A 16,263-nucleotide genomic window follows, 5' to 3' on the forward strand; every position below is an offset into this window, starting at 1 on the left:
TCCACTGACTCACAAGGCCTTCATTCATGTCCATATACTGCTCTTCACATTTCACGCCAGTCTAAGTCGGACGACTTTAAGCATCCATCTTTTACACTCTCTAATGCTGCCTTTACAGGTTGTCCTTTAGTGCATAAGCTGAATATAAAATGCAATTTTCTCAGATAAATATAGGCCTAATTTGAAACATACATGTTTTGCACATTTATGCTAAGACAAGCTCACATAAGCTGACACTAATCGGGCATGTTGTAAAGAACTAAGAGACATTCCTTTACTCCTTTACTCCTTTAGTCTCCTTGCTTGTTTCTTGTTGACTTTTCTCTGATATTGAACAAGTGCAAGCCCAACTACCAATACCTTTTGGTTTCAGAGGACACTGTTTCCCTCTTTTTTTCAAATTTGAGCTTGATGTTCGATGCTGTTGAGCAAGAAAATGCTGATTATTGGATAACACCGGCTTGTTCCCTGAGTTGAAATGGAACATTTAGCTTTATAAATAGATCAGACTATAGACCTGCCAGCCTGATGTTCTGTTCTTATAAAGATAGGCATTTATTTTGAAGGGTTATTAATGATCATCTGCCCTGGCAACCAAGGAGAAAGGCATGTTGTGGCAAATGAGCTGTTAAGAATGCTCCTTGTCTGGTCATCGGTGTTGGAATCAGATGCTTGGCCATGCTGTGGGGAAGTGGATGTGGTATTAACAGCAGGGCCAGGGTGGCTGGGGCAGAGATTGTGCAATCGTATTTGCAAACAACACTTGCGCTCTCATTCATAGTTCTCATGTCATGTCTGTTATTTTTACCCACTGTGACGTCCAAAGAGAAGAGAGCAACAGAAACAGTGGGCTAAAATTAGATCGCTTTGAACAATTTAAAATGCTTGTGGGTGCCTCAACACTGCGTGACCAGCCCTACGTTTTGGAGATAACTTCTGCTCCTAAATAAATACCGCTTTTACTTTTGATCTCGTTGACACATAGGCTCACAATTTATTTATTTGTGTTTGTTTTGCTCAATCTTTGTTTGTCTTTATAACATTGTTAATTTTCTTGGGTCACAAAAAAAAGGTTCATTCACACTTAATTATTTACCTCACCTATAAGCAATTATTTATCAATTTGACTCCTTTGGTGTGTGAGTATTGAATGTGTGTATGAGAGTGTGTATGTGTGTGTAATTTGGCCTGTTTGCACCACCAGCTGGTTAATTGTCCCCCAGTCTGGTCCAGTGGTAATGAGAGTGACTCAATACCAGACAAAAGAAACGGCTTCACTGGGAAACAACAGCTCATTGGCTGAGCCTATGACAGCCCCCTCCCCGCATGGGCGCCCTCTGACCACACACGCCTCCCCGCCCACTCCATCCCCCCACCCCCCCCCACCCGCCCCCCCCCCCCCCCCCCCTTCCACTCTCCTCACTGCCGCTTGTTTTCTCCAACTTGCATGCAGGCCAAACACACGCTTACTCCTCCATGCCAAGCCCAGTCCAGAGAAGCTAAGAACTCCGGGTTCTTGAGTCAAAACCAAGAACAGCAAGAGAACGACAGAGAGGAATAGAAGAGAGAATCTGACCATAGCTAATGCTCCTGTCTCTGTTCTAGCTGGAGGAGACCTTCCTGTGGATCTATCAATGACTTCTTTGTTTGGTTTGTTGCAGAGTTCCCCCTCTTTCAGCCCCCTGGAAACAGCCTCCGACCTGCAGCAGTAGTAAGTTCATATACCTTTCCTGCTTATTCAAAGACTTCTGCTTGATTTCTTCTTCTGCTTCAAGGATGTTGATGGTTATTTTCGGCTTGTTATATGGATAGATGTAAGTGAGAGATCTCCACCCTGTACAGCTTTTCCAGTTACAGCAGGGGGACTCCTGCTTCCTGAGGAGATCCTGTTAATAAGGCAGAAAGCTACAAGAACAGTGTGTCCTCTGTATTTTATGGTCTTACTCCCAGGATTGTGTGGTTGTTGTATGCAGACATTGGTGCTCTGTGGTAATTTATTTAAAGAGAGCAACCTGGGACCGAGGGAACTCGCCCAGCTGCCACATAACCTAAAAAACCGTTATCTCCTTTTGAATGGGTGTGCGTACAGTGCTATGACAAGCAACTGGATTATGAAAGAGGATGCCAGCTGATGTGAAAGCAAAGCCTACCAAGCCCTTGATCTTTTGTGTTTTTGTCTGATGCGTTTGACCTCTTCTATTTTTGTTTTTGCAATTAAATGTCAGACATTCAGGAAGAGAGACGGTGCTACTGTTGAAGAAAAACAAGCCTTTGCTTCCTTTCTGCTGAAACCTTCCATCTGCTGTAGTCATTGCATTATCTTGGCCAGTATATGAAAATATGTACCAATCACAATCTAGCCTTTTTTTTTTTTTAAGGCTGGATTGTGTTGTCACTTTTAAGAGAAGAGCCCTGATAGGTGGAAACTGAAAGTTTTCAAAGGAAACCTCAGGCCATACACTGACTTCCTTCAAGCCACATATGTTCTGGCAGGATATTCTTTGTCTCCTGGGCTTGTTATACATCCAAAAGTGTTGTCCCAGTGTAGACTGCAATAAATTTAATAACTTATAAGTAAACTTGTGCGTTTTCAGCTCTCATAATTACACTCCTTTCCGATGATTCCTTAGCCATCTGTTAGCAATTGAATGACTGTTTGTCTACACAAATAGAGAAGCAGCATGTGTGACACATGAGTGGAATGTAAAAGATAGTAAACCTGAGAATTAAAAAGCGACATGGCAGGGGCTGATGCACCATGTGGGAATGTTCAGAGAATATTTATAGAATTCTTTCCTTTTGGCCTCTCTGGAATGCCAAGATAAAGATGTGTAGCCATGGGTTTCTGAGCACCAGCATCTACATGTCGGAGTTTCTTCTTAGGTTCTTTAGGTTGTTTTTTTTTTAGTCTCAAATTTTGTCTTCCAAAGGTCTGTGAACGCACTAACTACTTCACGATGTATTAAATAAGAACCATATGACAGCTCATTACCCAAATTACCCGCCCCCTTTTTTTTGTCGTAAAACACGTAACACAACTCCTCTGAATGATTTCACTGTTTCTAATTAGCTGTTTGCGTTTTCTCTCTGCCATCTAGCTCCTCGAGCAAGTCTGGACGCAGCGAGGTGGAGAAGGACAATGGATCATCTTCAAGCGATCCTGGGGCTCCAGAATGTGATCGCCATGTTTACAAGAGTGTCCTGGAGGGTGGTGACATTCCCTTGCAAGGTCTAAGGGCTTTAAACAAGCGCCATGGCAGCTCCTCCTCATCTAAAGGTAGGATGCAAGGCATTTTACATATGGCCAGTAAAATGGCACGTGTGTGTATGTTTTATGGATGTGGATGTTGTGGCCAGACTTTAAAGCCTTCCCTAATAAGACCTAGCCAATAAGCTACAGACACTGATATGTGAGCTTTGTCAGACAGGGACACGTGTTTCAGTTTACCTTTCTGTTGAAACCCACACATTTTCTTTTCTCCAAGACATCACAGCATTGACCAATCACCTTGCAGCACTCATGGCATTCACAGAAGCGGTTGATTTATCATTGAATTGCTATGAATGTTTTCATCAATGTGTTCTTGCTTTGAATACTCATGTGAGTGAGGTTGACTTGCTAAGTGGCTAAAAGATAACCTTGGGGATTTTCCCCTTCTTGCTCCAGTTGTGAGCTGCCAGTCGCTAGGCAGGCTTAGGGCAAGACTCCAGAGTGTTAGAGTGCCAGGGAGAGGGAATGTATAAGGAGAGACAAGCGAGATAAACAGAGCTCTGCTCTTCAAACTCAGCCAGACAGGGGTGAGATAAACAAGAGGGACACAGAGGGTGGGTATGCATGAGGAAGTCAGCTGTCATTGTGAGGCCAGAGGTTGGAATGAAGGACAGAGGACACATCATGTAAAAGAAAGGAAGGAACAGCGTGACCCAAAATATAATGGCATTACATTAAATCTGGGAAGACAGACATACAGACAGATACCACTTGAGAAGCTGTTCAGAGTTTATTACAGTTTCCACAATAATACATTGACCATATAGAAACATGAATGATAGGAACAAGTGTTATAAGCAAGGCTGGGATAAAGGTACATCAGGATATTCTTTTTAGCTTTAAGTCAAATTGTGGAGCTGTGCAGTGAATGGATTTTGCAATCCAGTCAACTGACTAGCACGCTCCTTCATTTCAAAGAACTACCCGAGCACCAGAAACCAAACACTTTATCATGTGTTTCTGTCTTGTGCTCATGGAAAAAAAAACATTATCTGTATCTATCTTGTTGTTCTAAAGAAACAAGCTTCTGGGATTTCAGTCGCCAGATCCCTTCACATACCATACTCTGTACATAAAACCCTTGGTTAATTCCTAATTGTGTTTTTTTCATAGACATGAATGTGACATCATACGGACATGATATTTATTATAGCTATGCATACTAAACTCCTAATGATAACTGTCTCTTCTGTCACCAAAGTGGAATTTAAAACTTGAATTTCATTTCACTGTTGTTGTGTTTTATGTGATTCTCAAGGAAAGCTTGATAGATTGCTTGACTGATGGGTTTCTCGTGCTGCAGAGTGTGTCATAGCAAGAGGCCACTATAGCCAATTACACAAGTTTCACTGTGGGGGATTTTTAGTCGTCAGGCTTTACTGGGCAGCTTGACTCAGGATAGAAGTGTTATTGACAACCTTGTGCCGAAGCTGTCGTTAACAGGGGTGCCATTTAACTTCAGCTTCAACGTATCTCTCTTAGCTAGAAATTGAAGAGATGACCATATGTAGGAGGTTAAAGCAGGACAGGAAGCAGCCACGTGGTTGAAAATGTCAGCCCTCAAATTAATAAAAATTGTTAACAAAAATATTTCAGGGGTTGTCATTTTTTCTTTCTGTTTTAGAATTACACCAACACTGCTGTTGGTGTAACAAATTCCTATATGTGACCCCTTGCATTACATACCATACTGTACCATGATGTTTCAGTACTTTATGTTTCTGTTGTTATATAACTGTTATACATACTGTTACATACGTTTGATTAGAAAAAAAACAACATTTGACCATTTACCATTTTTTTAAACATTACTCTTCACTGCAGTACCATGCAAACATAATAATAGTTACCATTTAGTACTTGATACACAATGCATCAAGTCTACTTCTCCTTCTCATTCTTTTTTGATGGAACTTTGACAGAAATGTGCCTGACTCTGTTTTTGGATGTGAACCTGTGACCACTGCAATCTAATATGTTGTTTATTCTGTTGTCCTGCATGCTTGCCAGTGGATCATAAAGGTGGGAATGGCTACATAATTTCACCCTGCTCCTCTGTAAATAGTAGGTCAGTTCTTGCCAGTAATGCAATAGGTAACCAGTGTAAAAGTATGACACCTCTATCTGCTGCCAAAGCCCGCATACCCCAAATTCTGCCCTCAAAGTTTAAGCCCAAGCTGCTGCCACCCAGTGGTGACAGTCAGGAAAGTAGGAATGCATCTGTCAGGCACCCAAAGGCCCACAGCTGTGAGGATCTGTACACTGGGCAATATATCACAGACTGTGTTGGATTGGAAGAAAGGGAAGGTGGACAACTTTTGGACTCTATGTCCTTTGTTAGTGGGTGTGCAAATGGCCCTAGAAATGCTTCCCACTCAATTAGGAGAAGTGCATCTGAATTTTCCAGCCTTTACAGATCCATGCATTACATCCAGCAGCCCAGCTCAACTGGCTGCAGCCCCCATGGCAGCGTCCGCAGCCTTGCCTCTCTTTTTGAGAAAGCAAAGGCAGAGAGGGGTGAAAGGTCAGAGGCAGATGACGGGGGTAACATTCCACGGGATTCAGTCTCGTCACGGGTCAGTGAGTTTGAAATGATCATCCAGCAGTCAAGCTCGGCACCCTGCCGCTCCTCCTCTCTGCCCACCCTGCACTCCAGCCACAACCACAACCCTGTCCACTTTTACATGGTGTCTGCAGTGTCAGCAGAGTCTCTTTTGGCGGCAGACAACACCCAGACAGTTGCCTGCTCCCCAGTGGAGGCAGAGGGCAAGAGCTCTGTGGAGGATGCGGGACCCTCCCCAGTGGATGAACACAATTTAAGGACTGAGTCCCCATTTAACACTGAGACTGAGGTTGAGCAGATCTTCAGTAAGAATTCCCAAGAGCATAATGGCCAAAATATTAGTGAATCTACTAGTCCGTCAGCACTGCTTGCAGAATCCCCTCAGCAACACAACTACATGCATCACCACCATCACCTACTGCACCACCTGAATAATCAACTTCTGCTCAAGCCCAGCAAATGCAAAGGCTCTTGCCCAGCCTCCTACACCCGCTTCACCACCATCCTCAGGCATGAGAGGCAGCAAGCCATGACACAACAAGAGAGGCCTCGACCTTTGGAGAAGAGGACAACACTGCCTGGAAACCTCTTCCTCATGGGCCCTGCTCCCTTTAAGTTACGCAAGAACTTGCAGTCCCATCAAACTCGGAAGACTCTCGCCACCAAAGTGCCAATGGGTATCCAGAGGCCTTCTACTTTGTCTCCTGAGCTCAGACCTTTGATCCCTCAGCGCCTGTCCTCCCTGGAGGTCCTGGACAGGCTGAATAACACAGAGGGAAGCGACACTGACCAACTGACTAATGGGCACGGCTTGGACACCAACGGGAACCTACTGCAGCTGCTGGCAGCTCACCGCAGAGGTGGCTATTTCCATCCATTCACCACTTTCACCCTCCTCTCTTCTCCCTCTGTACTCATTATCTCAACTCTTTCTACCTTCTCTCCACAAAGCCGCACCGCCACCCTCCATCTGTAGTCTGTTTGGTGTGTTTACAAGTGACAGAGAAGCCTCCATCATATTCTGAGTGTGCTGTTTGGTGCGATTCCTTTTTTCTCCTTTTTGAATGAGTATGGTCCAACAAATGCATCAAACACTTCAGAGACTGTAGGAGGTTCAGGGACCTTTTTGGTAATGTATATACTGTCTATCTCTTAGTGACATCAGATTTGAGTTGTATGCAAGAGTTTCAGAGCATACATTAGCATTGCATCCACACAGACCCAAATCTGTGATTTACATTATAGTGATGTACGAAGAAAAAGGTTCCATGATTGATTGTCAAACCCTTATCTTAACACAGCATTGGCTCTGGTTGAAAGACTAGTATTAAAATATGATCCCAGCATATGTTTGTTGTTCAATATAACATTGCATACACTCTCTCAAATTGATGTCTCAGTATGTCTATATTTTTTTTTCTGTTTTGCAAACAGTTTACATCAGCCACCTTTCATTCTTTGATTATGGGTTGTTACATGCTCTGATTTCTTTTCTATAACAGCTAGCCCTTTGGGCACCAGAACAAAAAAAATAAAAAATTAAACCATTGGTAGTTGTTTCCCATGGTCCTGCTGGGAAACATAATGAAACAACTATAGTGATGAGGAGGAAAGTAAGTTATGATATCTTAACATTTAAATGAAACGTCAGTTCAACTAATGGATACTGGTTGGTCAGTAAAACATTATATGTGTATTTTCTTGTACAAGATACAGAAAGTTTCATGTTATTGTTCTGCTTTTTTTTTTTTTTTTCATGGACACACATTGGATCATCCCGTGATCATTTGCATGCAGGATTACATTTGGCTTTTGGATGTGTGTGTGTGCTTTTTATTCTAGTATTGCAGAGATGGTGTTTTTTTTAAAGCATGCATGGTTGTATTTGTTGTTTATTTTTTATGATTCTAATCATTGTATTTGAGGACTAAGGTTTACTACAATACCATCACCTTATATTTTAAGGATTGTTTTTGTTTGGGATTTGTCTCAAGGATGTCAATGAAAAGTCCTCACAGCTGAATCCTTTTTCTGTTTCTTTTGTAGACTTGTCACCAACTCCAGGGGAAAGTGAAGATGAAGTGTTACGAAGGCGACACGGGGACAAGGAGGTAAATTTCATGAATGAATTGCACCTTCGCTGACAATACTTTATCAACGAGACCTGTGTTGTGAAAAAGGAACTCATCTATTATACATAACATATGAATAAGAGAGTAGAATGGACCCATATCTGGAGGGGACAAACAGTTCAGTGTGGTTTCCTGGCAGAAAATCTTGGAGGAGCAGCGGCGACTGAAGCGGGAACAGGAAGAGGCTGACACAGCATCGAGACGACACACAGGCATTGTCCCGACACACCACCAGTTCATCACCAATGAGCGCTTTGGAGACCTGCTCAACATCACAGATAACACAGAGAAGAGGAAATCAGGCATAGAGGTACAATAGAGGGCAGTTTCTTATCCTTATGTAAGCAGGAACAAGGACAGTAAATGATTTTGGGGTTCGTATAGAACATTGTGAGGGGATAATGGGTTTGTCGACAGGATTTCTGCTGAAACAGATATCTCTCCCTGCTGACAACTTAAACTTGTATTCCACGGTGCACACAGTTAAACAGATGTCTGTTAAAGAAGATGACAAGACATAAATGGCACTAAATTCAGCAGCTTTTTTTGTAAACATTAAACAAGAATCACCTGATTATCTTTGTATTTACAGAGAACTCCAGCCATGGCTCGCTTTGACTTCAGAGCTGAAAGTTTAAAGTAAGCGGATATAATCATAATGTGTTTGTATAAATACTGTAGGTGTGAAAAATCTATATGTCGATGTTATGTTTTCGGTTCTCTCTCAGGTTGGGTTAGCAATGTCTGACCCAATGAAAATGATTACAATCACATATTATTACAGTGAACAATTTTTGTAAAACATTGTTTTTATTTGTTTTATATATATATTCATTTGAATGTGAATAACGTGTCTTTTTTTAAACATTTGTAGGGAATTACCATTTCAAAAGGGAGACATTGTATACATCATTCGACAGGTGGATCAAAACTGGTATGAAGGGGAACATCATGGAAGAGTTGGAATTTTCCCTCAAAACTATGTTGAGGTTTGTGAGTTCCTTCTGTTGTTAAGATGTCTTTTTTCAGTTTTTTACTTATGTGTACATTTTTCATGTTTATGTCATTCTCAATTGTCTTATTTATATATATATATATATATATATATATATATATATATATATATATATATATATACATGTCGTCTAGTTTGATTCAACTTGTGTTTTCCTTCTGACTTAGTTTGTTATGTATACATTCTTCTGCTTCAGCTGCTGCCTCCCACAGAGAAAGCCCAACCAAAGAAAATGGTTCCAGTTCAGGTGCTGGAATATGGAGAGGCTGTCGCCCGCTTCAACTTTACAGGGGACACAGTGGTGGAAATGTCTTTCAGAAAGGTATGGAAAAAGAATTGATAAGGTTAAAACTGATGAACGTGAAGATTCTTGTATCATTGTGTTAACTACATGTGTGTCATTTAACCAATTAACAATTTTCTTAATGTTCAAAATGTCTTGACTACAGGGAGAAAGGATAACACTGATTCGTAGAGTTGATGAAAACTGGTATGAAGGCAAAATCTCTGGCACCAACCGCCAAGGCATCTTCCCGGTCACTTACGTAGAAGTACACAGAAGACCCCGTGTCAAAAATGGGGTGGATTATCCTGACCCTCCTGTTAGCCAATCACCACAGCGTAGCACCAATGCTTCTCCTCAGGTAAGGACTCTGAGCTTTGCAGATAGATCAATAATACTTTTTGAAGCAGTAAAAAGTTGATCCACAGTTTTTAAGTATTTCATGTTTAAATACTCAAAAATACTTTTCCATGTTCAACCTCAATTCCTTTTTTATCAAACAATTTCTAGTTATCATTCCTCATATTTTATTTCCTTTTCTTTTCTCATCTGATTTCCTCCTCTTCTTGTTTCCATATCCTTATTTCTCCTCTGTTCCTGGTCCTTTTAAAAGCTGTATCGTAATCATCTTACCACCTCCCCTCTGCCCCTTCCTCGCTCCCCTCGTCGCTCCGTGTCCCCTGAGGTCCATGCTGTGTCCTCAGAGTGGATCTCCCTGACTGTGGGAGGAGGGAGCCCTCCAGCTGCCCCCACCCCTCCCCTACCACCACTGCCCAGTATTTCCTACCGATGTGGCGAGTACCTGCCCCCACCCTTTTCTGTCAGCCCTGTTCCTCCAATCACTGGAAGTCCTTACTGCATCTCCCCCATGGCTTCCCCAGCTGCCTCCCCTCTTCCTCCGCCTTACCCACCAAGACCCAGCTCAACCACTCCCTTTGTTACATTCACCCCACCTCAGAGGGAGGACTTCATGCTCTTCCCTCCCTCAGCCCATCTGTCACGCAGCATGAGCCCCTGTGGAGGGCCTGTGTTGGAGGGCTGGCTGAGGGGGGAGAAGGAGTTGACTGAGGGGGAATGTGCAGAGGGGGACATTGGTCGTTCAGCCCCAGGCAGCAGGCGAAATAGCCCTGCAGAGGTATCTTCTGCATGGTTTGCGGTGTTGCATCTCAGGCTCACTGTGAAACGTTGGCTTTTGCCACAGTTTGTTTCCCGAAATTAACGTTCAATGGGTTGCTGAAGCTGACATTAAATTGTGAAATACTTGACTAACTATGACCAAGGTTGATCTGAGCCCTCCTTCTAAGGGATAGAAATGCTGGTTATTTGGAGACAGAAATACAAAAAAACTTCTGAGACTGCAAGTCTGCATGTTGTTGTGTGTGCCCTAACAACACCCAAACATTTCGAGAGTTCTCAGTGTTATTGGAAGTTTCATATTTCCTCGCTCTAAAGGACGTAATGAGGAGCTGCATGTTATTGGTTTTACATGTTCTTTCCTTCTGTTAACTTGGATGCTGTTTGGTATGAGATTTATTTAGGAACATTAGTATTTCCAATACAGTATTAGTATTTAGTAGTTACCTTCTATCTCAAATACTTCTGCTACAGTAGGATGTGATTGAAAATGTAACCTGACTGTGACGGAGGTATGAACATGTTGATGTCTGATGATAGTTGGTGTGAACTCGAAACAAAATCATGGCTTTGTAATATCCTTGCTGATGTGACATGTTTGTTTTGCAGTTTGTGAGAATCGGTGCTGACCATCATGGACAGAGCTCCAGAAGCCCTGTGATGCTGTATGACATCCAAGATAACAACAACGCTAACTCATTTGCGGTAAGCACTTATAGGCTGTTCATAAATCCTCCTCATCCATTTAACTCACATCATCTTTAACTGTAATTGTGTCTGCATGCGCTGCATGTTGAATATGTATATATGAGGAGTATCCATCCATTGAAGGAATAGTTTGAAAATTTTTTTTGAAAACTGTTTTAGTTTTTAAGAGTTAAAGAAAAGAATTGCGCTCTCTTGTTTTTCCTTTCAGTATGAAATTGGAACTGTAATCTGGTTAGCTTATCTTTGCCTTTCATAAAGACTGAAAACATAGAGAAACTGCTAGCTCGGCCCTCAGTTCAGTTTTAACAATATTCCCTTGGCAGCACTTTTAAAGCTCTGTTGGTTAACATTTGTATATTATCTTTGTTTAACGGGTACAAAATCCCACTTACGAGAAGTAACTCAGTTATGTCATGTGTACTTGTGTACTCGAAAAGATTCATACAATAGAACAATGTCGCATTAAGTGATAACATTTAGAACAAAATGTAAGCTGAGGTATTTCTCAGGTCAAACAATGGCGATCACTGAGAAATTGTTTGGTTTGCACTTTCACAGTTTCTACACTTCTTTTAAAGCTCAGTTGATCGACTGAATGGTCAGCGCTCTCCCACTTTTCTCCCACATTTAAAAAAAAAAAAAAGGTGCTTAAGAGCTATCAAATCTAGTAAGGACAATGCAACATTGGTCTTCACTGTCAGGCTACCAGAAGACAAACGAAGGAGAAAGTGTTTCTTTCAAATGCTCCATCTGAACCTCCTCTAAAAGTTGACTTTTTACGTTTCAGTCATAATGTTTACCTAATAGGCTTCTGGCTTTAAGTTCATACTGTACAGACAGATACGAGAGCATGATCTATCTTCACACCAATCAACCAATAACCAGTAAATATACTCAACATGCTGAACTTTTCCTCTATCCTGCACTTTTCATCTTACCCTTTTTAGTGCATGAGTGTACTGAATAATATCCTGTAAAAAAGTGAACTAATATTTCATGTTTCCTATCTACATGCTCTCACTCTGGTCTTGCCCTACTATGCCTGTCATTTTGACCTCCACCAACATCCCCTCTGCTTCGTCTCCTGGCTTTTAACGGATCACGTCCGTTTCTCTCTTACTACTTAATGGATCTACCTTCATGTCCTGCTCCTCATCCCCTTACTCTCTAACTCCTCAACTACTCCTTCAACTTCACCTCAACCTTTTGTGGGACTCGGTTGGGCTGCTGCTTGTCTTTCTCTGACGACTTCACCTACTACTACAACTAGGAGGCAGTGTGTAATGAGATCTTGAATATAGCTGAGACCTCAGTGAGGTACTGCAGCACCCTGTCCCACCACCCTCATGACTCTGTTCACAGACTGCACCCCCATCCCAGTAAACAATCTCTCATCATTTCCCAGCAACCCCATTCCCACAATAGCAGCCCAGAGCCGAGCCGTCTAAACTGTGGAATGTGAGTACGATTTCTTTTCACCTGAAGTTGCCATGTTTTTGTTATTTAATTAAGTAACCCTGCAATTGTTACTGGTTTGACATTGTGTCTTATCAGCTTTTACAGCTTACCAAAATAAGACTTCCTCTTTCCCCAGTTTCCAGGCTCTGTACAGCTATGTGCCGCAGAATGAGGATGAGTTAGAGCTGCAGGAGGGGGATCTCGTCAGCGTCATGGAAAAGTGTGATGACGGCTGGTTCGTTGGTATGTGCTGTAGGCATTGGAACACATTCCTGAGAGATGAAGTCACACTTAAGGTGTCCCATTAACCGTTATGAAAACCATGTGGGGTTTCTTAGGGAATGACCTCAAAAGATTGCATGCGTGTAATGTGCCTGCTCCTTCCTCTTGGAGAATCATTTTTGACGTGTAACAAGCTTTTTTTATGAAAGCTGATTATTTACATGGGATACGTGCACAGGCCTTGCCTATAGATTTAGTTATTTTTGTGCTACAATAATTTAAGCTTGCAATAATAAATGATTTTTTTGCTCATCCATGATGTGCTTTCTATTTTGTTTATACAGGTACATCGAAGAGGACAAAGCAGTTTGGGACTTTCCCAGGGAATTACGTGAAGGAAGTGAAACTGTAGACGTATCTCATCTGGCTGTAACACATGGATGCCTGTCAAGCTTGGGAAATCAATACAATCACGCATGACTATTGGTTAGTATAGTGTTTTAGCCAGGCAAATCACATTTGTCTCGGAAAGCGGTTGGTTTGGCCAGGCAAATACTATTTGACTGGGAAAGTGATTGGTTTGGCCAGAGGTATGTCACACTGCTGGAGGCGGGGATAAAGACAGCTTAATGCTGAGACCTTGGTATTGTGTACGCAATTTTAAACAGATATATTTCATCTGGTCAGGTGGAATTTTCTTCACAAAAACCTACCACAATCAAGAACTTAGATCGAAATAGTTTTCTATTATATCCATTTAATTTAATCGGCACAGAAATATTCACTTAGCATCTCAGTCTGGAGGCTGGCAGGCTACAGCAGAGCAGCGCATGGATAAAAGAGTGGATCTTGTTACCTGAAGTGTACATGGGGGGGATTCAGAAGGATGTTTTATTTAATTTTGGTATGAACCTGTTTGTCATAAGCTACCTTTCAGGACCCACAGGTATTTATCAGAGTTGGAGACATTCAATTCATGTATTATGAAATGTGGTGGGGCATTCGTGGACTCCCCATCAAAAAGATTCTGCAGTATAGATTTGAGAAAAATGTGTTAAAATACTTAATGCCTTTTGTATGACGCTTCTTTACAGATTGGTCTAACTAACCTGTTTTCCATTTCTCGACTCATATTTTATCTTAAAGACTGTATTACATATGACAAAAAAAGTACAAACATATTCACAACGTAGCCTCCCAACCTCAAAAGCTTTGGATAAAGGTTCAGAATTACCTTCATTTTCCTATCAAAAGCTGCTATACAACCTTTGTCATGTGCATGACAAAACAAAGACAAACTGATTTATGTTTCTCAGCTACCTGAATAAACACAAATACAGGAAGCACATTGATAAAAGTGAAGAGAAACTCTGTGCCTGTCCTGTGTTCTAGAAAACATGTAAAAGTATTGTGTTAACAAACCAGCCTTATTTATTAATGGCTAGTACCTCTATCTGGTAGTAGCGTGGCTCCACAGGACAGGCGTGGTGGCGCTTGACTTCCTGTTTGAGCCCAACTAACATGATAACAGAAGATTAATCACTGATGATACAAAGAGCTTTTCAGCGTTTCAAGGAAAGCCAACACGTTTAAGAGAATAATCTTGCCGATTTTTCAAGAGCATAATGAGATTCAAATCACACCCTTAAAGACAACATGTTATGTTGTAGGCATGTGAATGTGTATAGAAAATGTTACGAGGCCTTCCAAATATGGCAACATATTTAATGTAAAGTGAATCCAAATTGGGTAACATAGTGAACCGATTGATTTTAATAACAAAGTAAGCATTTATACCACTCCCATTATAAATAATAAAATCCATAAGACCTGTTAGATCCTTTAACAGACATAATTTTTTAAGAATAGCTCCTCTACATACATGGAGAGAAAGATGTAGCTAATGTTACCTTTTCTTTTTTCTTTCATTGAAATATTTTCCATCGGCTTCATCATCTTGTTGCACTTTTCTCATACACATACGGTAGAGCTGTCGGTGACCTTTAATGACTCAATGTCACCAGTTATAACCTACTTAGAGGAGCAGAATGATGCAGAAGGATAATGGCTAAGGAAGTATTTCAAAGTAAATATACAAGGAGGATTGTAACAGGAAAAATTTGAATCTGAAGCCCTTTTTTTCCAATCCAAATATTTCTGATAAAAATTGTTCCAGACTGTAAGTGGGTTTACCTTTTAGTGCACCGCTCACTCATTGCCAGAGTACATACAATTGGACACACAATGTGAAGGATTGAAAGTTAAACTCTAACAATAACTAGATCGAAAATGTGTATGTTTACTAGTTTGTTTGTTTTTTTCTGAAATTGTAAACTAAGTTGTGCAGTGATGATGAACATTGATTAACTGAACTTGGTTCGAATATGAATGTGGCTACCACATAAGTTATATGAAGTTTCATGATTGATAAAGTATATTACTTTAACAATATTGAGGCGCTTATTGAGTAGTGTGATGCTTTTTATTGTGAACTTCTGAGTCAAAATTGTTGTTTCCCCATGTGGAACTCACCACTGACAGTCTTTCCAATACAGCATGGTAATGTTTCCTCACGATAAAAATTTACGGTAATACACTTATATGTTTGCCTTTATAACTTGATGTTATATTCAGGTATTTTGTCAAACTAAAAATGAATGTTTCCTCATCTACTAGTGGCTAGACATTTTTGTTTCTGTGTTTCTCCAGCTCCTCACGGAGGAGATTTATTTGACGAGGTGTTTATTTCTTGACAGAAATGGTTAGCTTATATCCAACACACTATGATGACAAATAAACTCATCAAAAGTCACCGATTTAGCCATAAAACATTTTACTTCAGTTTGTGGTCCATAAAACACAGGATGTATGAATGTATATTAATTTGTGATTAGCGCACAAACAATATAAAATAAATGGCATATTTTTCACTTTGGATGAATACGTACAGCATTGTGCAGCTTGGCACAAGAAGGATTGTAAATATGTAAAATAAAAAAAATAGACTATGGACGATGGGAGGAACAGCACAGAGTGCAGCATATGAGCACAGAAAGTTTGACACACATGAACATTACGCTGCCATTTGTGAGCATCAAAATGCCTTATGTTAGATGAAAAATTGTGCCTCATTTTTCCTTTTTTTTCTCCTCCTTCTTTATAGGAGGGAGGGGGGTCACTGAAATGTGTTTATTACATATTTAATGTAACCATGGTTTACCGTCGGTTCTTGTCTTTGTAATGGGAGAACAATTTCCTTGCAAGTACTTAGAAGTGTGACACAATGCTTTAACACAAAGATTAATAAAATAATGACAAGAATGGCCAAGTTGTCAAGTTTAATGATACACACAACTGCAACAGTTTTGGTTTGTTGACTTCAATTTGCAGTGATGTTACATTGAAAATACCTAAAGTTACTATACTACTGTGACTTCAGTATTATGCAATATTTAATAAATCATTGAAAACATTGAA

At 40.8% G+C, this 16,263-nt stretch overlaps 1 protein-coding gene across 5 annotated transcripts in view; it reads left to right on the top strand.

The window, feature by feature from the left end:
• sorbs1 (sorbin and SH3 domain containing 1) overlaps positions 1-16,263 on the top strand; it is a 37,491-nt gene extending 21,228 nt beyond the window's left edge. The window contains exons 14-27 of one of the 5 annotated variants that reach the window (XM_079362861.1): positions 1,662-1,711; positions 3,099-3,277; positions 5,282-6,694; positions 7,881-7,945; positions 8,106-8,276; positions 8,559-8,605; positions 8,841-8,955; positions 9,178-9,303; positions 9,431-9,625; positions 9,878-10,399; positions 11,008-11,103; positions 12,377-12,564; positions 12,701-12,807; positions 13,131-16,263. In XM_079362861.1, the coding sequence (XP_079218987.1) occupies positions 1,662-1,711; positions 3,099-3,277; positions 5,282-6,694; positions 7,881-7,945; positions 8,106-8,276; positions 8,559-8,605; positions 8,841-8,955; positions 9,178-9,303; positions 9,431-9,625; positions 9,878-10,399; positions 11,008-11,103; positions 12,377-12,564; positions 12,701-12,807; positions 13,131-13,198 (3,342 nt within the window). In that variant the 3' untranslated portion in view covers positions 13,199-16,263. The remainder of the gene's footprint in view (positions 1-1,661; positions 1,712-3,098; positions 3,278-5,281; positions 6,695-7,880; positions 7,946-8,105; positions 8,277-8,558; positions 8,606-8,840; positions 8,956-9,177; positions 9,304-9,430; positions 9,626-9,877; positions 10,400-11,007; positions 11,104-12,376; positions 12,565-12,700; positions 12,808-13,130) is intronic. The other 4 variants (XM_079362862.1, XM_079362863.1, XM_079362864.1 and 1 more) reach the window with 4 other exon arrangements.

The sequence above is a fragment of the Symphodus melops genome (genome assembly GCF_947650265.1).
Source record: "Symphodus melops genome assembly, chromosome: 15".
NCBI lineage: Eukaryota > Metazoa > Chordata > Actinopteri > Labriformes > Labridae > Symphodus > Symphodus melops.